The sequence below is a fragment of the Magnolia sinica genome, chromosome 14, assembly GCF_029962835.1.
Source record: "Magnolia sinica isolate HGM2019 chromosome 14, MsV1, whole genome shotgun sequence".
In the NCBI taxonomy this organism is placed as follows: domain Eukaryota; kingdom Viridiplantae; phylum Streptophyta; class Magnoliopsida; order Magnoliales; family Magnoliaceae; genus Magnolia; species Magnolia sinica.
Genome location: NC_080586.1, coordinates 49866763 through 49893212, shown reverse-complemented (window position 1 = coordinate 49893212; position 26450 = coordinate 49866763). Strand labels below are relative to the sequence as shown.

The following is a 26450-nucleotide window of genomic DNA, read 5'->3' as shown; positions in this document are numbered from 1 at the left end:
ATCAACAAGGCGGCATCAATCGAATCTCACAGGGCCACGAGAATTGGCCCACAATGCAAAACCAGTGGAATCCCAAAATGACGGGCAAGGTCCAATCTGTGGTGGGGAGTCGATGGATCTTCATCTCTCTTAAGTAGGCCTTTGCTTGGTTTCATATCAAGTTTACATTGCAAGCACCATCTAAGAAACAACACCGGATGATCTCATGATAATTGGTGACTACCACGAAGTAGGAAACCTTTATGGTCAAGTAGAAACTTCTATGCAGGTGAGAGGTTATATCTCTACCATTTGATGGGTGTAGTTTACCATACAAGCACAAGGGATGTCAAGGTTGGTTTGTGATTTTGTTTTGATCACGGCTCAAGGCCAATGCCTTTCAGACAAGGGGACAACACCATCCCACCATTTACCTTTGTTAGTATGCCGACCATGGCCCATTAGGTGGCACACCTTCAAAATTTTGATACAGAAATGTTGTTTCCGATCTAAGAGAGCAATGGGGGCCTTTGTCGTGGGCCTCATGGGCCTACAACAGGACACTAGGATGTGTCACTTAATGTTATTTCTCAATTCACGTTTTTCCGCAAAAGTCAATCGGCATCAAACATAGTAAACCATGTGGGGAAGAATCTATAAAGAGAAACGACAACTGCAACTTGAGGACAAGTTCTCTAACAAGGGGAGTCAAAGTGGACCTCATGGCTATCAACTATCTGGATGGCCTGGATCATGCCACACGTGGTTGGGCCCATGACACACATGAAACAATGAGGACATCAAGTAAGCCATTTATGGTGCTGATGTGTAGGGAATGCTATTAAAAAAAATAATAATAATAATAAATTTTTTGGGTTTGGGGTATTTTTGTAAATTCTTTATTGTTGGCTTAGTAGTTAGCTAGTAGTTAGGGAGTAACACAAATAAAGGACCACTCTAATGTTCCAAATGAAATGAGAGCACATATGAAAGAGGTATTGTGTTTAGCATTTTTCATAGAAGTGCGGGTAGCACCTTGCAAGGAAATCAGGGAAGAATTATCATCTTCCATATAGGGACTTGGAACTTAGGATAAGGGCATGATGCAAAGTAGGATGACATTACATTCCCTGAGGATTGCGTAATAGATTGGAACAAATTGGCATATGGATAGGCTATTCACGCATTTACATAGACAGCATGGGATAGGGGGCTGATGCAAAAAGTTCCATCTAAGCCAATGTTTGGGGGGTCTAGATGAACTCATAGCAAGTGGGGTGGCAGCAGCAGCAGTAGCGGGTGGAGTGCCAGTGTCTCAGGTGTTGAGAGTTTTGGGGCTGAGATATGAGGGGGCCTAATATGTATTGCAGCTAAAGCAAACATGTACCAGGACCATCCAAGGATCCATTATTTTATATGAAATGAGTATGCGAAGTAAAACTGATTGAAGGATCTTCGGAGTAAGATAAATGTGGGGAAGAAGATGGGTTCAAAACCATGACATGTGTACATTTGGAGAGTAGCCACCATTTTTAAAGTTGTGCTAAACAAGCACAAGAATCTAGCCTGAGATGTAATGTGAGGCAAAAAAAAAAATAATATCGCACAGAGGTTTTTTTTTTTTTTCAAACCTGCTACAACATTAGAATATTTGATTCATTTTGATCACCTAGAGTGAAAATCAGATTGATCCACTCATTTGGTGGGCACAATGGTACACTAATTCCTTGTATCCCATCAGTGCGATACAAAACACACAAGTAGTGAGATATATCCCACATGTTTGATTTGGCGAGCATTTTTGAATTTTGGTCCTTTTATTGCTATAAATCATGTTAAATTAGTGTCAAATTGTTACAAATCAATGATTTTTCACGTTTTGCATGAAAAATCATGGATTGGAAGCTTCAATTTCAAGATTTGGAAGAGGTGGGTCAAGTTGCAGAAAATTGAAAAAAAAAAAAATCAAAATTTCCCAATTTCTCGCAAATCATTTACAATCTGTGTCCAAACATTAAATCAAATATGTATGTAACCTAATCTAGTGATTCTTATTTTGCTTTTGAATGTATTGCTTGTGTTTCCACACATCTTCTTACATTTATAAATTATATGAATAGACATTGAATATACTTGCATCAATTCAGTTAGAGAACGTATAGATTAGGACCCAATACAAAGAAAACCTATTATGTGTACTTGATTTTTGTAATGTTTTGATTTATAAGTATGTATTAATGTCTTTTTTTAACAATCACCGAAGTTTCATTGAAAATTTTAACTAATTTCCCAATGTTTCCCCATGTTTCCAACAACAGCAATGCATTACAGCATACAACCGATACATCCCATGCGATAACCGATACGTATCCGTATCCCAAGAATGCGATACGTATCGCAAAATCGATATTTCGAACACTAGGTGGACCTATAGTTGCACGTAGAATTAAACAACGCGGCAACGGATTTAGGTATTGGAGCAAAAAAGCACTCGTGAAAATCTCATCAGCAATGGACAGCCAGTGTTCAGAGCATCAATATTGTTACATGTATCGATGACCAGGGATATGGAAACATGAGTCGGTATAATTGATACTAAGAAAAATATCACTGTCTGAGGAAAACATTGGAGAACATTGGGGAAACGTTGGGAAAAAGGTGCAATTTTTATCAAAACTTCAGGAGATTTTAAAAGACACATGTTTACACATGTAGGAATCAAAATGTTGCAAAAAAGGAACAACTATACATTGTTTCCACTTCATAGGGGACTAATCATGTGTTGTTGAAAGAATCAATATAAAATAAATACATAAATTTGAAGCCAATAAATAGATCGGCCAACACGCAATATATAAGATTTCCACATTAATTAACAATGAAAAACACATTTTCCAATATAAAAACTGGAAAAATTAGGATTTGAACAATTTCCCCCATTTCCCCCCCAAATCTTTGTCAATGCATGCAAATCATGCATTGACATGGATTTCCATTGCAATCCATGCTAACATTTGAAAAAAAAAAAAAAAAAAAAAAAAAAACAATAATAATAACAATAATAATAATAATGATAATACATAAGAAGAAGTTTCAATGGAAATTTCGTCACCTTTGAGTTCCAACCCGTCTTCGTTTCGAGTTGAGATTTCTCCCGAAATCCAAACTTTGACTCAATAAAAACCAAGGGTGATCAAAATCACCCAAGGAACAAAATTCAAAAAAATAAAAATAAATAAAATAAATAAAATGGGTTTTTTGGATTTTTATTTTTATTTTTTTGCAATTTTCTGTCAATACTTCGCCTATTTAGGGATTTTTCCTTGCTATCAGGGATCTTATTGCTGGTATCTGAGATATTGTCGATAGTATTGCCAATACAAAGCAACTTTTAAAAGAGATTCTTCTCAAAATAGAACTAATATCGATAATATCACAAATATCACCGAAATTATCGAAAATATCAGTGATATTAGGAAGCTTTTGGACTTCCAGCAGTTTCAATATCGATAACCCGACGATACTTATAATATTGGTAATAGTATCAATGATATCGCCGATAATTGGAACACTATGGACAGCTAGGAAGCAAGACTAGGAGCATGAGTCCTAAGCATGACCTAACATGGGAGCAGCACCTAGTTAAAAAGATCATGCAACTATGGACCACAACTGGACTCCATTTTAATTGGCTCGAAAAATTCAACCCGAAGTTGTTTAAAACAGGTTGCATCCATTCTATACCTGTGAATCCAGGCACTTGTTTATAGCCTTACTTTCGTTACCATGGCTCCATTATTCGGAGGCAAGGAATATTGACGAGGATGTTTCTAGTAGAATTGGCCTTGGGTGGATGAAGTGAGATGTGCTTCTAAAGAAATGTGTGATTGTCACATGCATATCAACTAAATGGGAAATTTTTAAGATGGAGATTCAACCGGTTTAGAAAATAACATAAGCAAAGACTGAGTGTTGCATATATAATGATGTTCAAATGGATAAGTGGGAAGATTAGAAAAGATTGAACTAAGAATGAAGTTATCTGAAGAAGCCTAAAAATAGTCCTGATAAGAGAAAAAATGATGGAGACAAGATTGAGACGGTTCGCTCATGGGCAACAAAGGTTAGAGACTACTCCAGGTAAGAGGAGAACATTTATTAGGGTTGAAGAAAATAAAGAGAAGATGAGATGAAGACCTAAAAGGTCACGAATCAAGGTGGTGAGAGGAATGTGATGGCTTCTTCATTTACCATGGATAGGGCATTAGATAAGATTGATTCGTGAAATAGGATTTGTAATAAGATTGATTCGTAAAGCCGAACCAAATGGTTGGGACAAGGATATAATAATGATGATGGTGACGATAGAGCTAGGCATCGAGTCGAGTCGGACCGAGTTAGGGCTGACCCAACTCAATCCGGTTTTGAAATAGGCCTTACCTGAACTCGAGTTGACTCGATACCGAGTCTAGCATGCCTGAACCGATTAGAGTCCAAGTCTAGCATGGACTTATCCAGACTGAGTCTGACCCGGTCAAAAGTACCGAGTCGGTTCGAGTTGGCACCAATTAGGATTGAGAGATGAGGGAGGGAGGGAGTGAAGAGGAGAGAGAGAGAGGAGGGTGGTGGTGGCGGTGGGTGGTTGCCAGGTTTGGAAGGGGAGGGAGTGAGGGAGTGGAGAGGAGAGAGAGAGAGAGGAGGGTGGTGGTGGCGATGGGTGCTTGCCGGGTTTGGAAGAGGAGGGAGTGTGTGTGTGTGTGTGTGTGTGTGAGAGAGAGAGAGAGAGAGAGAGAGAGAGAGAGAGGAGGAGGAGGAGGAAAAGGAGGAGGAGGAGGGTGGTGATGGTGGTGGGTGGTTGCTAGGCTTGAAAGAGGAGGATGAGGGAGGGAAAGAGATTGGGATCAGGTCGGGGTGGGTTCGGGTCAACATATAGGGTTAGAGATACTTAGAAATTAGGGTTTTTACCCGAATCCGAGTCAAGTCGGTTTCGGATCGAGTCGGGTCTGACCGGATCGAGTTTCGGGTCGAGTCGGGTAGAGTTACTGGGTAACTCGAACTCGACACGGTTTGAGTTCGGTTTGGGCGAAGCCTACTCAGTTCGAACAGACTCACCCACTCGGTTCGGGTTGAGTCGGGTTTAAACGAGTCGGACAAGTCGAGTCATCTGGTGCCCAGCTCTAGGTGATAATGGTGATGATGATGATGGTGGTGGTGGTGGTGGTGGTGAAGACGACGATGACACTTCATTCGTCTTTTAGTGACTTCATCTCCAAAAGGGGAAAAAATCTCCATGAGAAAAGACGAATCATTAAATTTTTAAATGCTGTCATTTGATTATTTTTAAAGAAAAAGAATTGGAGTTGTAACAGATGGACCTTTGCAATAGAATTTACTAACACAATCTGTATTGTATCATACTACTAAAAGATCCAAATTGGCCAAAAACAAATGAAAAAACAAAATATATTCTAGGAAAACTACAACTAGGAGTACATATACTTTTGAGAGATACCTTAGTAACATATTTCCTCCAACATTGTCCAAAATCTTTTTCAACATTTCCAATACAGTATCCAAATGTGATGCTGCAACCTGCAAAAATAATGATTATATAATAATAATGTAAGTCTTGGAAATAAACAACAAGATGATACAAAGAAGCAATCTATTGTACCCTACATACCAACCCAATGCCTTTTGCCAGACCAAGCCTATTCGTTGGTACTGCAATATTCGCATGTTTATACATCCAATCTATCTTTTCATGAACATAAGCTCTATCATCAACCTTTTTAAGGAGCATACCAAGGCATCTGCATCAGGAAAGGAGGCAAAAATGCATTCACAAAAGCTTCATAAAATCTGAAAAGACTAAAGACTAGGTCCTGCCAAAATGTAAGAGTTAGTGGTACTTCTTGAAAAGAAAAGAGTTTGAGGCAGCCAAGGAAAAACTTAAGAAGTCCCAACTTAAACAAAAAAAAAAAAAAAAAAAAAAAAAAAAAAACACTGTGGGATCCCTAACAATTGAAGTAAACTAGCACAAACAATAACTTTGGATCCCAACAGTTTGGCCCACATTTGCAAAATAATAACCATAAAAATAATACGTTGAACCCAAAGATACTTTTTATTGCATTCTTAATAAATGGTCGAGCTTAAAACAAACACAGTCAATAAGTGAGGACACATGCAAATAAGTGTTGTTGGTCCTAATCCAAGCCAAACAAAACTATATGGATGAATAAGGAACACAGCACAGTTATAACTCCAGGAATGCTACTGCATATCTTAAGTGGTTCAGTAGCAACATATGAATTAACATTGAGATTACATAAGACTATTCAAAAGCAGTTTCCTTACCAAACTCAATTTGAATATTTATTCATATTATCAAACTATCAAACCTAGACAACAATACAAGTTTATGATCATCTAAGAAGATGTCACAACCCAACAATATATTTCTTCTTTTAGTTGGTGCTCCAAAAATGCACAATTTGTATGTGATTCAGACCTGAAATGGTTTTCTCGATTCTTGTTGATGCTCCTGGCACCAAAGAAAGGTTTTAATGTTCAATCTCATGAATTTCAAATGTTTCATGCTACTTAAGCTATAGGGATAAGTCTCAGACATCAACAACAGATCAGTTCATCAGTCATTAAAAACCAATTAGTCAATCATCTTAGGTCACCTAAAGAATGAACCTGAAGGGAAAAAAGTTATACGATAAGACTATAATTTAACCATCTAAAAACTTATTGAGGGATGGGCTGCATAGTTCCTAGTTCATTGTGTATCAGTGGCATCCTTCATTCACCTCAAAAAAAAAAAAATAATAATAATAATAATAATAATAATAATAATAATAATTTAAATTATTATTATTATTTTTTTAAAGGAAATATAGGTTTATTAGTAAAATTTTGATAATGAAAGGACACGCTACACAATCTTACATATTCAAGAACAGCATGAGCCAACAAAGCAAATCCACCATATACTGCTACATAAGCTATCCACAAGCTTCTTCTTTTTTCTTTTTTGAAGTTTTATCCACAAGCTTTACAAACAAACCAAAATAATAATAATAATAATAATAAATGACCAACATACAAGATAATACAAGGAAATAGCTACTCAGTTGTGCAAGCCCATACAATTTATTAACCAACAAAATTTAAACCAAACAACTTCACGTGGCACTACAACATAAGCAGACTGAACACTTGAAAAACCATTCAATTGGTAGGAACAACGGGCACCATGCACAAAGGGCAAGGAGAGTCACGCATGCTAGGAATTCCTTGCTAAGGACCAACAATTGCAATGACCTATCCCCATCATGATAAAATTTACCAGAACATTCAACTAGTAAAGGTGATGGGTGTCATGTTCAAAGGGCAAGGACAGTCAACATCAGCTGATGAGTCAAGCTCACTAGGCATTGCTTGTTGAAGACCACCAATGTAATGGTCTTATCCCCATCAAGATAAAATTTTCGAAGGTGACCTTGGTTTGTCGGCCAAGGCTATAGATTCATTAAACACATCAGTGTAACGCATGCACAAACTAGAACATCTAAGGGCATCACAGACCTTTTATTGACATAAACTTCCAAGGTCTAAATTCGGAGTATTATACACACACACACACACACACACACACTAATGACTAGGGACACAGAAACATGTATCATTGTCATCGATAATATCACAAATACTGTGTAAAATATTGTTGTCTGGGGCAAACATTGGGAACAAAGGTGGAATTTTTCAGTGTTACTTCGTGTGATGTTAAAATACATATGTTTTACACACTTAGGACACAATGTTACAAACAACAAGTATACCTTATAGGTTCCACTTTATGGGGGCCTAAACCATGCGTTGTTAGATAAAAGCAATGAAATGATCAGGTAGTATGATAGGAGGGGGAGGGTGGCAAGAGCTAGAACTTCCTATAGGCAAGATATTCCGTGACAGTAACAGTGGTCATAACGACCACCACTGTTACCTTTACAATACAGGTCGTAATAGTTGTTACAGCTCCCATAATGGTTGTTACGGTCTCTTTTTTTTTTTAATTGAAAGAAAATACCCAAAAAACATACATCTGGCCCATAACGTTAAAAAAAATAGTAATAAATGTAAAACCTATATTTGCCTCGTAATAGATCATTATGGGGTTGTTACAACCTTTACAGGGAGCGTAACGGGCCATTAATGGCGGTTACAAGTCATTTTTTACATAACAATTGTTACGACCCCATAACGGGTAACGGTTGCCACCGTTACCTTTATGTAACAGCCTGATGAGGACATCACGTCACGTACACCCTTACGTACGTATCAGAGGAGGAAGCGGGCCGCGCCGATTTTCCTGTGACTAGGCGAGTACTCGCGATCGTGCTGAATACCCCATATGCATGTGCGAGCATCTGGAAGACCACACACTGACGAAGGAGCCTCTTAGGGGAGAATAAGGAGTAGGTAGAATTGCAGGAGGGAAGATGCAAGCAGAGGATCGAGGGAGAACGGGGGAGGAAAGATGGTTGTTGTGGAGGGACAATAACGAAAATGGCCCAGTGGTGAGAGTCCACCCTAAAGTCGTGGAGAATACTTGGGAAGTGCTCCAATGGAGCCCCGGTGGTGCAAGTTAAGGGAGGAGCTACATAAATGAGGTGAAGAAATAGCTTATCAATAGCAGTGAAGTGGTTATTAATCAAAGTATCCTCAAACCCCTCTATGACAATAAAGTATGGATTTCTTTAAGCCTAAAAGTGGAGATGGATAGGATCCTCATCGCTGGGATATTGTTTAAGGATGGACTGGAGGAGCAGCTCCACAGGTGGGTTGTTATGTCGTTGTTTGTAGGTTTGAGAGCCTCAATTAGAGCTATGGTTTGAGGAGGCTTTTGTAATTATGTGTTTGTGCATAAGGGAGGCAGTTGTAGTGGATCTAGCGACGAAAAGAGCTGCGGAGATTAGGTTAGCGAGGATCGGGCGAGAAGTAAAATATCATTACTGGTACCAGAGAGAATATTTTTTTTTTTTTGGGGGTAGGGGGGTTGGGTGGGACGGCGTCTAAATGTGTTTGCTGCCCTCCCTCCTTTTCACCCCACGTCAAGATGATTGATCATGTCTTCGCCTCAGGCACCATGGCCAAGAAGGTGTGGGATAACTTTGAACTTCTCTTCAATATCCACTCGACGTCCCCCGCCATGGCAACCGGTAGGGCAACCAGATGGTGGTCTTCAGCTGGCACATCTGACCATTTTAAAATCTTAAAAGGTCCCACTCCCTCTTTCATATTCTAGGAAATCTAGTTGGCCAGAAACGTCTCTCACTTCGAAGATTCCTCAGTTTGCGCAGCCAAGGTGATCGCTAGAGTCCTTCTCTAGATCAACCTTCTCGGTCCATCTCTTCCCCTTCCCAAGGTGCTCAACAAGTCCTCAGCCACTGCCCTTTCTGCGTTGGGGATCAAAGGGGCTACAATGGTTGCGAGGAAGGTCCATGTGGTAAAATGGGCTAGACCGCAGATGGACTGGGTCAAAATCAACATGGATGGGTCGTCTCTAGGTAACCCAGGCCCCTCTAGGGGTGGTGGTGTGGGAAGGAACAGCGCAAGCAATCTCCTTTTTGCATTCTCTTCGAGTTATGGTTTTAGGTCTAACTCTCGGGCAGAGATCAGGGCGATCTGGGAGGGCCTTTCCCGTTGTGCTGCATTGGGCTTTACCAAGGTGGAGGTGGCCAACGACTCCATATCAGAGATTGGAACCCTCTCTAAAGACTCCTCTCCCCCATGGGCCATGTGGTATTGGTGGGCCAGGGTCAAATCGCTAATGGTCAACATGGAGGTTGTTCTCTCCCATACTACTAGGGAGGCAAACGTCGTGGCCGACTTCGCAGGGGTAGTGGCAGCCAGTTGCACACGTTCTTCCAATCTCCGGCAGAGCTCCCCTCTCCAATTAGAGGTCTCCTTTTCCTGGATAGAGTCGGATTGGGTAGCTTGAGGGAGGGCTAAATCCTTTGTTTTTGCATTTCTCATATGATACGCGGACCCGTTCCCCTTTTTGCTTATGGGTCAGCCCGAAATCTGCCTTGTATAGTTTTTTCCTCATATATGAAATAGCTTTTTTAAAAAAAGAAAAAAAGGGCAGACTGATAAAGGTGGATTCCATGGTTGCTTAAGAAAAAGGCGTTGTATGCCGTCCATGCTCCAACATAACACCAAGAATTAGGAAGGAGGCATGGAACCTATCTCTTCCTTGCCAGTAGCAAGGTGGCGGGGAGGCAACTAAGAAGGCACCTCGTGGTCTATTTGTTGTCATCTCTAAGGTGATGTCAGGAAGCAACATCTCAACAGTCAAGCAGTAGAGGGGTGGGACTGATGGAGGCCCAGAATGTGGGGTTGGGAATGTCGCTTGCTTCAGCAATGAGGTTCAGACAGCCAAGCCTAAGGTTCGGGTAGAACATGCCGGTTCGGTGGGTGGCATCGAGCTAGCAGTGTTAGGTTGTGCTGGGCTCAACGCGAGGCTCTCTCCACATGTCTTTGGAGTGGAGAGATTGTCACGTGTTCTCTCCGGTGTGTGTGACTTTTATCTCTTGTGGCAACCCATGTGATCTCTACCTATTCCCACCACATATGCGAAAACCTTTTAAGTCTAAGTGCGAGAGATGAGGCTATTTCTAGAGATTCAAGGATGTTATTCGAGTTCAAACTCTTTGTTCGAAGAAGTGTTCTTGGATGTCTCTTTGATGATAGTGGGGGAGGTTGGGCAAGGGATCAAAACTATCCACGGCAAGAGCGAGTTCGGCTAAGAGGCATCGCATGCATTGGTGGTTGTGGTGCAAGATTGCAAGCGTAAGCTTACCTACCTAAGCAGGAACTTCGAGGGACTAGGCAAGGGGCAAGAACCCAAAGGAAAGTCCTTGAGATCACCCCACTAAAAGTGATAGTTGACGAAGGGGTTGAGGTGCTTCCCTTTCAAGAAAAACCAGAGGGTTCAAATGAAGTAGCTGACAACAAGATGACCAGTTATGTTACAGTGGTAAGGGGAAAGGGGTAGATTAAGGAACTCGTGAATCACGTGGGGAAACAAATTAAAGTCACATTTGGGGATAACGAAGAAGATTATTATACTTTCTTTCAGTTCTTGGAGGCTCGTGGTAGGCAAAAGCAACACAACCGGTCGCACATCTAGCAGTCCTCCAAAGGTAGTCAAGAGTTGTTAAGTCTAATCTCTTAGGTCAATTATGAGTTTGGAGGCTTATTAGGGGGTGATGAGGGACGAAGGGGAAGATCAGTGCCCAAATGAAGATCTTAAGTTGGAACATGAGGGGGTTGGGCTGCAAGTGAAAAGGGAGCTGATCAAAGATGTCTTAAAAGATCAAAAGCCTGAGTAATTTCGTTTCAAGAAACCAAAACTCAGTGTTTTGATAGGAGGATGTTGGACTTTCTATGGGAAGTTAGTTCCAAGGATTGGGTGGCCATAGATGTCGTTGGTTCTGCCAAAAGAATTATGGTGGCATAGGATTCTAGCATTTGGAAGGAGAATTAGTGGGGTGGGAATTTCTCAGTTTTGGTGTTCTTGAGTGTATCGATTGGTTTTTATTTGATGTTCAAAGTGGTCTACGAGTCAAATTTGGCAACAGAGGGATAAACTTGGGGCAAAGCCAAGTTCAGCTCACAAAAGGGCCATGGGAGGTGATTTTAATGTCACCTAGTTTATATTTGAAAAATCAAGTGGAGGAAGAATTACTCAAAGCATGAGGGTTTTTTCAGATTGGGTGGATTCGCACGAGCTGACTGATCTTCCAATGGGGGCGGAAAGTACACTTCGTCTAACAGTTAGGATCAAGCTATGATATTTAATCTCGACAAATTTTTAGTGGGTGTAGAAGTACCCATTGGTCTCTCAGCTTGGGTTACCGAATCCAATGTCAAATCATTGCCCTATCTTGTTGAAAGTGAGGAAAAGAATTGGGCCCGAAACCATTCAGGTTCGAGTAGATGTGCTTATGGGTAGAGGGGTTCTCCAAGCTAGTCAAAGTCGATTGATGTTGAGGGTTATGTCGAAATCAAATTAAGTCAAACTTAAAACTCTCGAAGGGAAAAATCAACTCTTAGAAGAGGGAAGTGTTGGGGAAGAGGGAGAATGAAATTGAAATGATCCTCAACAAGATTCAGGAACTCGACATTGAGGCAATAAAGGTAGGGTTGCTGGAGGAAGAAAAGAATTTATGGAAGAAGCTCGCGCAAGACCTCTGCCTTAAGGAGTAGGAGATCAAGTGGAGGGAACGATCGCGTGCCACATGGCAAGGAGGACAATAAAAACACAATATTCATCCACAATATCACGAGTGCTCGGGCCAGATGCAATAAGATTAGTAGCATCGTTGTGGAGGATAGAAGGATTGAAGAGAAGCATAGAATGTGTGACTCGATAATCCAATTCTACAAAGGTCTGTTGATGGTGAAGGGTGGAGGAGACCAAGTCAATAATTTATCCTTCAGAACCCTGGCAAGGGAGGAAGCTAATTCACTCGAGAGACCAATTTTTGAAGATTAAGTGAAGGTCGTTATGGACTCTTTGGGAAGAGAAAAGGCTCTGGGCCCTGATGGATTTCCTATGGCATTTTTTCAAGTCTTTTAGGAAGTTGTGAAAGGTGGTGTGCCAGACTTTATATTGAAATTCTTTGGAAGGGGGCATCTAACATCAAAGCTCAGAGAGTCCTTCATTACAATCATTCCAAATGTGACATGTGTGAAGAACTTGAGGGATTTCATACCTATCAACTCGAGAGATGAGCCATACAAGATCTTAGCCAAAGTCATAGCTTCTAGACTCCGGAAAATATTAGCAAGCATCATATCTAAGAACCAAGGATCTTTTATAGTAGGAAGACAAATCTTGGATAGGGCATTCATAACTCATGGGTGCATTGATTCAAGATACAAAGAAAGGCTAAAAGGAGTCATATGCAAGCTGGAAATCGAAAAGGCCTATGACCATGTGAATTGGGACTTCTTAGAATACACGTTAGGCCGAATCAAGGGTGGGAGGAAATGGAGAAGGTGGATGAGGGAGTGCACTAGCTCAGCTAGATTCTCGGTTCTGATTAAAGGTTCTCCGAAAGGTTTCTTCAAGAGCTCAAAAGGTATCAACCAACGTGATCCACTATCTCCCTTCCTCTTTGTGGTGGTAGAAGAGGCTTTGGGTAGAATGCTGGAGCGACGACAAGAGGTTGGCCTTTTCCATGGGTTGAGTATAGGAAGGTCAAGTCCGCTAATATCCCACCTTTAGTTTGCCGATGACACAATTCTTTTTTGCGAGTCCAATGTAACCATGGTAGACAAGCTAAGAGTGATTATAAGGTATTTTGAAGCGATGTCATAGTTGAAAGTTATTATCGCCAAGAGAGAGATATTGGGCGTTCACATCCTTTCAATTAAGGTTGAGCAGATGGCAAGGATCTTTGGGTGTGTGACGAGTTCTTTCCCCTCCACTTATATTGGCCTGTCCCTATGCATTGGGATTTCGGAAGGCAGCTGAACGTTAATGGGGCAAAGTAGTGGAAAGGTTTGAAAGGAAATTATCTATATGGAAGGGTTGGTACCTGTCTTTTGGAGGCCATATTATTCTCATTAAAGAAGCCTTGTCAAACTTTCCTGTCTATTTTATGTCTTTATTTAGGTATCCAAAGTCGGCGTTAGCTAAATTGGAAAGGTTGAGGTGTGAGTTCTTGTAGCAAGGGTCAGAGGAAAAGCTTGTTTGGGGGGGGTGGCGGCTATGGAGGGATAACAAGTATGGGTGTCAAGATGGAGGATGGTGCACCAAGGATTCCTCCTTTTATAGAGCATTTGTGATTTGGAAATGGCTTTCTTGCATGAAGCTTAAGTTCTTGAAGGGGAATGGATTTTCCCTCCGTAATGGAGGGAAGACCTGCTTTTAGGAGGACGTGTGGGTTGGTAGTACTCCATTACTAAGTTGTGTTCACAAGAATAGCTTGTCTCTCCACAAAATGCTGTATTACATATGGTTGCTCGTGGCTCAAACTGTGGAAAGTCAATTGTTTGGTCTCCCTCTTGCCGTAGATTCCTTCTCGATGAAGAAGTGGAGTATGTATCGCTTCTAGATCATCTCCAACTATGTTGCACAGTGAGAGAAGACCAAGATAGGATGGTTTGGCTGAAGGAAAGTTGGTACATTATGGGTCCGCTCTTTCTACTAGTTAGAAGGGGAAGAGTTCTAACTATTGATAATTGTTAAAAACAGTCATTGATGATCCCTAATATATGCCTCATGTGCATGGTAAATATTGAATCGGTCAATCATCTTTTCATCCATAGCCTGTTCGCATGGCAGGTGTGGAGTGGAGTCCTTGGGAGCTTCAATATTGCTTGGACTACGCCAAGCTCAATGGACGAGCTCTTTATGGCTTGGCATGGGTGGGTCTTCGGAAGCAAGAGAGGGCTATTGGAGATTGCATTTATTGGCTGCCCTTTAGGCAATTTCAGGAGAAAGGAATGGAAGATGCTTTCGGCATAAGAGCAACATTGTGGAGAGGGTCATCACCAGGGCATTTTTATATGTAGTATAATGGGCCTCTTCTATAGATGCTTTGAAACATTATAATTTCCCCTCCTCTACGCTGTAGCTTTTGTGCCATCTCAGCACTTTTTAAATAAAATTACAGTTACCTTTTGAAAAAAAAAAATAGGAACTAGTTAGGAACATCCATACATGCTTACATCCACCAGACACACATACACATGCATGCATGCATGAGAATACATGCATAGATGCATCCATCCATCCAGCCATCCACCGATACACACATGTAAGAAATAATTTATGAAACGAAGTTTTTTTTTTTTTTTTTCAAAAAAAAAAAAAAAACGGAGATTTTTTTCTAATATTTTTTCATTTTTAAATGATTTAAAAATAGTTTTTTGAAACTAAAATGAAATTTGTGGCCAATCAATAGATTAGCCAACAGTCATGAGTGTATAAATTAGCACTTCAATCAAAACTCATCACCTATTTTCAAAATAAATAGATTTTCTATAAATTTTTCATTTTTAAATGTTTGAAAAAAATTATCGAAGAAAAGGAAAAAATGTAGCTAATTGATAATTGGTCATCACTCGTGAATATATCAAATTTTGCACGCTTGCAATCTCATTTTAAGGGGTAAAAACAGGTAACATTAGGTTTTCCACAATTTCGTCCATTTTTATCACTCAATTTGATTTTTTAACCTCAAATCCATGTCAATGCATGAGAATCATGCGTAGACATGGATTTTTAGTGTAATCCATGCTAACATGTCTAAAAAATATAATTTTTATCAACATTTCTCACCCTGCAGTTCCTACTAGTTTCCTCTCTCGAGTTGTAATTTATCCTCTAAATCTGAGATTTGATATCAAGATTGACAAAGCTACAAAGACTTCCATATTGCTGTGGAACCCATCTCTGATCTTAGAGGTATGTCATGACTGTCAACTCAAACACCTCTAGTGTGGTCAAAATCACATAAGAAGAGATGCCACAAAAAAATAAAATAATAAAAATTTAAAAAATCACAAAAAAGGCCTTCTTCTTTTTTCTTTTTTCTTTTCTTTTTTTTTTTTGCATTTTTTTCCCAATTTATTCTCTATTTTGTGGGTATTTATGCAGGAAGTTTCAATATCGATGATAATATCAATATTCTCATCAATACATGTAATTATACAAAAGGGGTTGGCTCAATATCTCACAATATCCACAACATCGCAAAATATTGATAATATCACCAATATAAATTTCTTTTACCGCTATTATCTGTGTCGTTGACACAACAAAGCCAATAATATCACAAATATTATTGATAATATCAGGAAATATGTAGAACACTAAATATAAGTAATTCTAAAGTCAAAAAAGGTCGAAAAGATGTCATCCATTCCCGTGGAAGACAGCATTTTACCGATGGAAAAAATTAAGCAATCTGAAAAAATGTGTTTTTACAAAAGAGATTGCCAGAAGAAATATATAGAAAAAATAATTTAACATTGGTTTTTACTAACGTCGCAAGTCGCAACCTTCATGGAGATGTTAGCAACATGCCGAATTCAAGTGACACATGGATCGCCCAATCATTGATCCAAGCCATTCATTCATTCATACAATTGGGAGGCAGGCCACGGTGAAAAAATCATGCTGATCAGATGATTATAACCCTTTGAATGGGGCCAACTTGTTACGGCCGTCCGTTTTTTACAAGCCATAGATCACATGGTAGAATCATCAAACTAAAAGCAATACAAAGTTGGACCTAAATAGAAGTTTCAAGATGATGTTTGGACTTATTTTGTTTCTCTACTCAATCTTAAGTCTTGACTGTCCATTTTCCACACTATTGATCGTGTGGTTAAGATCATCCGATCTGCATGATTGTTTCACCTTAGCTTGTTCCCAATTGTATGAATGAATGAATGGTACAAATCAATCATTGCACACCCTGCATTGCTTAAAACCATTGGGGGCATAACTAATGTCCCCATGAAGGTGGGGATGTTAGCAAAACCCTTTAACATTTAATAGAAAACCACAAAACGTCATAATATCCTACTGAAATATTGAAGTTCAAACAGAACTCATTACATAATGAAGACCATATTTGATAAGAGATAGTACCTATGAAGAAGTGCTGTGTGCTCATCATCAGCGATATATAGTTGATATTGTTCAGTAAAAGCATTCCCCAATGAAATCACCCACTCAGTGTCTGGAATGACGTCCAAAGATTCTGCAAGGAACTGGGATTCCGTTGAATAAGAGACGTGACTAAATGAGTGAATGAAAAATTTTCTACACTCCAAGGATTCTTGCTGCGGCTTCAACATTTTCCTTATTTCTAAAGGGGTTACAAATCAAGGAGAACTGGAATTTCAGCATAGTTCAGGAGAAAAGAAGAAGAAAACACATAGCAGATCTCAAGGATTATCAAACTTCTAAGTGTTAAACAATCCAAATTTAACTAGAAGAGTTTTAGCTAAAACTTCATTCAACAAAATTTAGCTCAAGTATGTGATACAACAAACAAATGAGATGAATCTTTGTGAAAATCCCATGTCTAGAGAATCAGATACACTAAAGATATAGCCTTAAAGCTTGTTGACCTTACATTGATAATCATGTCATCCCAAGTCTCTTGGTAAGAACTGTCCTGCTTTAGGTCTTCCGTGTCACTGACATATGCCTTCATTTTTGGGATCTAGCGCTTACCAAACAACGTCTCAATAAGAATTTCTAAAGATCAACAAATTCCAGTATTTACATAATTATTTCATAAGTAAAAACATAAGGTAAAAGCATGTGAGACAGCACCATGAGAGAGAATCTCAAAAAGAAATTATTCCAAAGATTCCATCAAGATAACTATACCTCCATTTTGAAATCCATAACAAACATTTGTCAATAGAAATCCCAGATACCAGGTTCATTTTCAGTAAGGGCCTGTTTGATTTTCCATGATACTGGTAAATTCCTGGTAAATAGGTAATTATTACTTTTTCACTTGTTTAAAGATGAGTGAGTAATTCCACCTAGAAAACTGGTCCAAAAATGTTTGACTTAAATCCGCGGGCCCCACCATGATGTATATGATATATCCGTGCCATCCATCTGTTTTATTAGAATATTTTAAGGCATGAGCCGAAAAATAAAGAAGATCCAATGCTCAATTGGCCCACATGAAAGGAAACAATGGACTTAATTTGTCCACCGTTGAAAGTTGATTCTTTTACTGGGCCCACATTGAGGTTTATTCACCATCTAAACCGTTCATAGGGTCACATAGGCATGGATAAGTGAAAAACATAAATATAAGCTTTATCTAAAACTTCTAAGGGCCCCAAGAAGTTTTTAATGGTAGGCATTCAATTCTCACAATTTCGTGTGGTGTGGTCCACTTGAGCTTTGGATCTACCTAATTTTTGGGCTCATGCCTTAAATTCAATTGGCATAATGAATGGACGGTGTGGATAAGCCACACACATTACGGTGGGCCCCATATTTATTTTGCAAATTTCTTGATTTAAGCGTTTAAAAAGTAATAGGTCAGGTCAAGCATCGGAAAAGATGAAGTAATTACCTTGGTAAATAATGATTACTCATTTACAGGGTAATTACACTTGAGCCAGAAAATCAAACAGGCCCTAAATGTTTAACAAGAAAGAGATCTGGAAAATAGAAGTGACGTTCATTCTGAAGTCATAGAAGTAACTACTTTAAAAGGACCAACATGAGCATAATCAGGCATCATAAGCAACATGGATAAAAGAGTGATTCTATCTCTATTAATGATTGTCTGAATCCCCAAGCATTAAAATTGCAAGAAAGGTGAATGACAATCTCCAGCATGGGTCAATTCTGTTATGACAAATTTTGATGCCGTCAAGAATCTTAGGCAACACAAACAAGAAGGAAAAAGAGCAGGCGAACATTACACATAAGATGGCATGTAAATTATTGTTCTTCTATACACACGTGAGAGGCTTATCAATCAACAATGATACATTATAGTCATTTTTGGTGCATTGGTTTGCATGGAGGAATGCAAATCCTGCAATCAAGGCTACTCAGCTAACACGCCACTATATTTTTCTATAAATATACTTGAATACCTGACCCGACCCTATTTTAAACAAGTCTAAAAGTGGATGAATGTCTTTTAAACAGTGGTCAGGCCCCTTTGGTAACGGCGACACCCGGGGATCATGGGTATTGTTGACAGTCATACTAATTATGGATCTAAATCCTACAAATCATCTCTATCGAGTCAATCCTATTAAATTTATAAAAATAAAAATTAAAAATAAAAACCATAAACTCATCACTAGTTTCTAGGTCAATTTTGAATCTGAAATGACCAAATCTCGAGAAAGATGTAGAATTAGCCATGGTAGATCCTGAAAAGGCCTTCGAAACAAGATATACTAATAACGAAAACAGACAACATGTGCAAAGTGATCGCTACCAAAAGCTGTTGTAAGCATTCATCGATCAGATGCCATCGATGTTCTTCCACAACCTCAATCAACTTCAATTTTTGTTTCCTCTGATGGCCGTTGATTAGCTGCTAACTAGGTTTGACCAGTTATTGACAAATGTGAATTTCGTAACTTTCTGCTTTGTTGACTTTCCAAACTCATTCCCTGCCTTTGGGGAGCCTTCTTTTCTTTTTATACTATTAGCTTTCATGGTAGGGAAGAAAAAGAGGAAAAGAGAATAAAAGTGAAAGAAGACAGTATCATGGCCCGTTTGGATGACAGTCCTAAAATGATTTTTCTGAATACAAGTTTCTGTGTAAATGATAATTTTGAAAATCAGTTTCTGAAAATTGAATTTATCTGGAAATTTTGTTTGGAAGGCACCAACTGTTTTACAGTCTTTTTCTTAAAATTTTGTTTGGATGACCATGTTTGAACAATAATAATTTCATGAAAGGAAAGCAGCATAATGTAGTTATTAATCCAAATATCTGATTGCACACATGAAATCCTCAATTTCCAATGATCTAGTTGGATATAAATCAAACTAGTGACCATTTTTCTTTTCTAAGCCGTTCTTTTCTCAAACTGTAAGCATCCTCCACAAGGAAGGTTTCTAAAATCACAGAGCACATTGTGGATGGACCATGCACATGGTATAGTTATGGCCATGATATTCTGCAGCTATTTTTAAAATGGGGATGGTTCTTCAACCAGTCCCATGAACATAAGCATAGTTTTGTGGTAATCCAAACCATATAATCACTAAACCAAATGTGGAGAGAGAAAAATCAAAAAAAATTACTATGGAATTTCTTTCTGATTTTTCCCTTGGAGTTCAGATTGCTCACTTAGTTTTAACCATCCCTTTGTTAGTCATCAGTTGGATTGTTAGGATGTTCTGATCAGTGTGATTTTAGAGATGGCTCATCCAATGTGTCCCACAATTTGAATGATCTGGATGGCCATACATGAGCAGTGCAAGGATGAGTCATCAAACATTTGAAAATGGTAGTTAACTATCACAGGATCTAACCCAGGCCATTCTCTTCTCAAGAGTGCACTGTGTATTCGGTTCACGTGAGAAGTTAAAGTGTACTCTTCATGGCACATGTGCAAATGTCGCACAACTTTGCAGAATGAAAACCGTTCATCAGTTGGATCTGTACTATTAGATGTGTTGTTTGGAAAAACCAAGCTTAGGTATGTCAAAGTGAAGGAGATTTGACCGGTAAAAAATAATCTCCCAACCATTATACACGTTCATCTATTTTGATGCATTTTACGCTACCTGATTAGTGGATCAACTTAAAACTTTGGGCCAGAGAATCTACGATGGGGACACAACTGATGGACAGGTTGGATCTTTGACATGTGTGATAGTAGCACATGTATGAGTGTGTACAGGGGCTGTGTTGTATCACAGGATTCACAACCAAATTGGCCAGAGAGAGCTGCCTGATTTTTATTTTTATTTTTGAAGTAAAAAAACACATCTCTTGCAATTTCTGCTTGCTTGACTTTGAGGCCCTAATTTGAGTATTATTAAATCATTTTACATGAGCGAAAATTGGTGGCAAAAGGGAAAAAAATTTCCAGCCATCACCCAAACAGGCCTTCGGGGGTTTGTTCCTAATAAAGTATTGCAAGGTAACACAACTAGCGATCAAACCCTAGAATACACACACACACACAATATTGTCTCTAGCAGCTCCACTAACGAGCCGGAGACAATATTCGAGTCATAAACACAACAAATATCAGTGTACTGCAGCAGCACCAAATGCAGTACCCATACACAGCCATACATAATTTCCAACACTCCCCTCAAGCTGGACCATAAAAATCATGAATGTGCAGTCTGCACATCTCCTCAAGATTAGAGGAATTACGCATCCTACCAATAGAAATAACCCTAGCCATAAATTGAAAAAGAAAAAGAGGGATTACGCCTCCCAAAACCCCAATTCACGAAAGCATCTACTAATGTGCGGTACATTGTATCCTAGGCGGTATGATAGCATGTAGCATGCATACCCCAAGTGGACCATAGTGCATACAAAGGTTTACTTGGTTCACCACATTGTGAGTAGCCACAAATAAATGTACCACATACTAGCATGAACATCTCAATACCCGGTACACATTATATTTAGTAAAACCCTGGCTCCATGGGGTAAATACACAACCAAAGGTGTGCCAACCATAACTATCTATAGGATGACTTATATCAAAAACATGAGAAAAGAAAGTACAGAGATTTTTTTTTCCTTTCAAAGGATAGATAGAATGATATCACACCACACATCCCAGAAAACATGAATGTCAACAATTCAAAGCCAACATTAGCATCCAAGTATGAAACAACAAAAGAATTGACTTTTATAGACCACACTTTCTTGTATTACCATCCATTTTTTGTATGAAAAAAGCTAGTCCAAAATGTTAAAGAATACATGCACTTGTGCCTGTAGGTAAACCATTAGGAAAATTTTGGGAAAAGCATTACGCAAATTCAGCAAAGGTTTTCGATCTCAGAATCTCAAAAGTTATCGTGGTAACAAATTCTCAAGGACAATATACAAAGAAGTTTTAGATTAAATCTGTATTGCCATCCAAATCGAAGGAAATTCTCATTCTTGCGTTAAAATTTGCATTTGAAGCTCTAAGCTGTCATGACATAGTTTAGATGGTTCAGTGGTTTATCACATTAAAGATGAAATGCCTTAAAATAGTATATCTTATAGTTATATAAAGCCACTCAATGAATTAATATTTCCTACATAAAAGGTACCTTATAGTTACATACCTCATCTTGCCAGAACAAACTGATATTTGTAGGAAATAGTGGTGCCAAGTGGCACAAGACCTGTAAGGATTAAATTGGAAATGAAGCTGTCTACTGATTTGGAACAGAAAACTACTAAAAGTGCTTAGTGTGAGTCTTAAAATGATTTTTTTTAAAAAAACTAGTGAAGATAATGGCATTATATCTGAAGTTCAATGGGCCAGACCAACAAAATATACTTCACGAATCATAGTTATATTTCTCGTAGAATGCTAAAAACTTGAGAGACCACTAAAGAATAATTGCTCATTGTGATGATAAAGAATCTTCTTTCCAAGGAAAACAGGTTAAAACAAGATATGACAAGCACATGTAAGGATGAAGCATTTTTTGTGCCACATTATTAGATGAACAGAAAGCGAATGCATGAACAGAATATACACTAACCAATACTAATCTGTTTGAGAAGACAAACTTCAAATTATTTTCCAGTGACTAGCATCCTCTATGCCAAAACTAAAGACATTAAAGGTAATAAAAACTGTGTCAAAAAAATGAATACAGAAAGAAACCAATATCTACAATGATTGCTCAAGCACACTGTACAAGAACATGCACCTGAAACCTCAAATAACTAAGGGGATCGCCAAGACAAGCAAGAATGCATGAGCCTTGAGGTAGTTTCCCTAAAAGTTTAGGAAATGGATTCAAAATCAGCAATCAAGGAGGTGGCTAACTGCGCGGGATGTACGCATCCAAAACTGGTCAGGAAAATATCACTAATTTATGAGTGGGTGACAAGAGGGACTTCTTATTGCTGCAAGTTGGAGAAGGAGAGTAAGAGAAAAATGAAAAGGCACTAAGCCCACCAGCTGCGTAGATTCCGCTAGAGAAAATGAAGCCTGCAATTGTTCCCTACTTTCAATCTGGATAAGTCTAGATGAGGAGGTGAGGTTGAAAATGCATAACCGGCAGTTGATCCAGTCAAGCCCAGTGTTGGAGTGGAAGATACATCTCTTAAGAGGCTCAGAGTAGGGCCACATCGAAACATGATGACCCGGTAGTCAAGGTAGAACATGAGGGTCAACCTCTGTGAATTTCAAATCCAAAGGTCTCGAGCTGACAGTTCAAGATTGTTGTCTTGCTACTTCCATTGCCAGTCAAAGGGGATTCACAAGGCAAGTTGGTTTCAAGGAACGGCACAGTTTGGTCTTTTTGCAAATTGCAAAGGATGATTTACGTGTGGGAGGGGAATTGCACACGTGGAATATTAGCAGAGGCAATTGTGTAAATTCACAAGGGTTCATTTCAAATGCAACAGATTCACAAAGAATCAAGATCAAGCACCTACGAGGAGCTGGTTCAAGTGAAAAGGCCAGCAATCAGGGTTCGATAATGGGTTGAAGACTCAGCCTTCAGACTTCACATATGAACAGATAAGATTTTGAGAAGAAGGGGACAGAGGAAGACAATGTGATGTGGTCAATTAGGGAGTGGAGATTCTATATCATTAGACACATCAGAAGATCTGAATCTGGCAGAAGATCTTCTCACTCTTGAAACTCAGATGGCTGTTAGGGGAAGATACTGTCAAAGAAGCTGGGTTGATTAAGCCAAAGAGGAGGGCATAGGATTTGAAGAATTTTGGCAAGCATAGCCCAAGTAGGAGACAGGAACCTTCAGTTGATCTCCTTGTGAAAATAAGATAGTGGACACAGTGGAGAAAGCTGTGGGAATCTCATTCAAACCACTGGAAGAAGATTCTCTCTGGCTTTTCCAATTCGTAGAAGAAAGGGAAAAAGAAAAAAGCTCCAATTTCAGCAACCTCAGGCAAGAAAAGGAGCAAAAGAGAGAATAGCTTAGGTCGTCATCTTCAGTTAAGTAAGATAGAGCAAAGTTGGTTGACAGAGAACGTAGAATGGGCATAGTAGCAGGGCTACAACTTGACTTCGGGTCAAGCCAAACCCAATTGACCCAAACTAAGTTTGGGTTGGGTTGGATCGGGTTTTTAAGGTCCTCAGGTTGGAAACTGCCAACTTGCTTTAATTCTGGTTGGGGTTGGGTCGAGCAAATACTGGTCAGGTTGGATTGGGGTTGGGAATAATCACACATGTATTTGGGTTGGGTTGATGTCAGGTTGGGACAGTTCAGGTTGGGCAGATTACAGAGGACTTCAAGTTGGACACCTCGGGTTGGGCTTGGGTTTACCATCAACCCAATCCAACCCACCCAAGTTGCAATCCTAAGTAGAAGTCAAGGAGCCTAGGGGAAGGGAACAAATGGTCTTTCGATGAAGTTTCTGTAGAATTACAGACCTCGTATGCCCGCTGAAAAGAGTTACTGTGAAGGCAGTGATAAACTCCTAAAAGGCTCAAGCAGGTCAAGTTCGAGGAAATAGAAGTGGAAGAAATGCTGGATGCTTTGGTTAAGAACAATTTGGGAACATTGCAATCATTCCGACTGGTTGGTATTGAGCCCCATAGGGGGGCTCTAGGGGCATTGTAGTTATCTAAGATGTAGCTCTTATCTAAAATGAGATTTCTGGGTGGGAAATTTTAACATTTATACTATCATCAAATCTATGCAGGATGGTCTCAGGCTCTCAGCAAGGTCTCCATGTGCCTCTATTGGCTAAAAACAAGAAGGGTTTGGTAGATTGGCTAGAAAAAAGAAACAATGGCATCCAATCAATCCAAGTGGTGGGGGTCGATTGGCTACAAACCCAAAGTTAGTACAGCAATTGTGAAGTTTCTTTTTTAAAGGCAATGAAAATTTTGTTAAAATAAGAACGCTACAAGCGCAAAAGATTAAAAAGGAGCCCCAACCCAATTAAAAGAAACAATCAGCTGAAATATTCAGATTAGAAGCCTACTCTTTTACACAAGACATTGGCCCTCCCTAATAGTAAGAAGCTGAAACACTCTTTCGCCTAGATCACAGGATGCCAACAAGGATAGCTACCAAACCTTTTTTCCATCTCTTCTGATTTCACCACTGTGCCAAGCGAGGAAAAGATCCTCTATAGAACCCGGCATCACCCAATAGAACTTGAAAACCCCTAAGAAGCCCTCCCGAATGGACCTAGAATACGAGCAATGGATAAACAAGTGGTTTGCCAATTTCGCATCATTAAGGCACATGGAGCACATGTTCGGAATCCACATTGCCCTCTTTTGAAGATTACCAATAGTGAGTGCCCAGTTCTTGCACACCAACCATGCAAAGGCGGCTAGCTTTAGAGGGGCATCATAGCTCCAAACAAACCCCAAGGGGTACAGACCTACAACCACACCCTCAAAGGTGAGGAGTCTATAGAAAGATCAAATAGAAAAGTTTCCCAACTTCTCTAGACTCCATACCGAAGAGTCTTTCATCCCCAACACCAAGCAGACTCCATGAAGCATCTCCGAGGCCCTTTAAAATTCCTCCAGCTCCTCTTCAAAAAGGTTTCTTCTATAGGAGGGAGACCGCACCATGATCTCTCCGATAAGTAAGAAACAACCGGCCAAATAAAACTTGTCATCTGAAGTTATCTGCACCAGCTTGGGGAACTTGGCACGAAGCCTATCACCTAGGCAGACGTCTTCCTAAAAGAGTACCATTTCCCCATTTCCTATTGCGAAACATACCCCCTTCTTAAAACTCTCCCTCACTCCTTCAATGGCCTTTCAAATATTGGAGGCTCTATATAAGAGGTAGCGAAAGAACCAACACCACATCCAAACACCCCAACCAAACGACCCACCCCCTTAGAAATTCTTTTACCTAGAATTTTGCTCTTCAAGGTATTAACGCTCAACCCTGAGACCACTTCAAAGCATTTGATAATTTTTCTAATGTTATCCACCATACCCTCCCTAGCTTCACCAAAGATAATTGTATAATCAGCAAACTACAAATGGGAAATATGAGGCCCTCCCCTTCCCAACTCAAAGCCTTTAAAGAGACTAATCTCCGGAACTTTCTCTAACATCCTACTTAGCCTCTGCCACCACCATGAATAGGTATGGGGATAATGGATCCCATTATCTTAGCCCTCTCGAAGAACTTTAAAATAAATAAATAAATAAATAACATTTTTAATGACTAGTTGACCATAATTAAGAATCTTGTTAATCAAACACATGATTTAATCCAGCTTCTCCACCAAGCCCCACAACCCAACCTAACTAACATATAATCTAAGAAGTCCCAGTCCACATGATCATAGGCTTTCTTGATATCCAATTTACACACCACCCCCTTCTGCCCATCCCTATGGCACACACCAATGCATTTGTGTGCCACCAACGCACAATCACAATCCGTCTGCCTTCAATCAAAGTATTCTAAGTCATGGAGGTAACACTGGAAAGAACCAACTGAAATCTGGCTTCTTAAATCTTCCTGATAATTTTGTAGGGGCTACCTATCAAACTAATAGATCTAAAATCTTTTAGGCTCTCTACTCCATCCTTCTTTGGAATTATGGCAATTGTGAAGTTCTAGCTAAATTTGTACAACATGGAACAGTGGTATTGGCAAAAGTTAGGCAATCTCCAATTCGACTAGATTTCAAAAATTCATGCAAACATCCAAATATCTGGCTTTACGAATCTTCGTGATGATTTTTTAGGGGCTACCTATCAAACTAATAGGTCTA

The 26450-nt window shown here is 39.4% G+C and overlaps 1 protein-coding gene across 6 annotated transcripts in view; it reads right to left on the bottom strand.

Annotated features, from left to right (window-relative positions):
• LOC131225494 (protein SHOOT GRAVITROPISM 6) overlaps window positions 1–26450 on the bottom strand; it is a 180226-nt gene that overhangs the window by 85992 nt on the left and 67784 nt on the right. For 4 of the 6 annotated variants that reach the window (XR_009161371.1, XM_058221025.1, XM_058221028.1 and 1 more), the window contains 5 exons: window positions 21830–21889; window positions 17154–17243; window positions 16664–16785; window positions 5663–5792; window positions 5492–5571 (listed from right to left, as the gene is read on the bottom strand). Coding sequence is in view for 5 of the 6 variants with exons in the window: in XM_058221025.1 (XP_058077008.1) it covers window positions 5492–5571; window positions 5663–5792; window positions 16664–16785; window positions 17154–17243; window positions 21830–21889 (482 nt within the window). In the remaining variant the exon portion in view is untranslated. The remainder of the gene's footprint in view (window positions 1–5491; window positions 5572–5662; window positions 5793–16663; window positions 16786–17153; window positions 17244–21829; window positions 21890–26450) is intronic. The other 2 variants (XM_058221027.1, XM_058221026.1) reach the window with 2 other exon arrangements.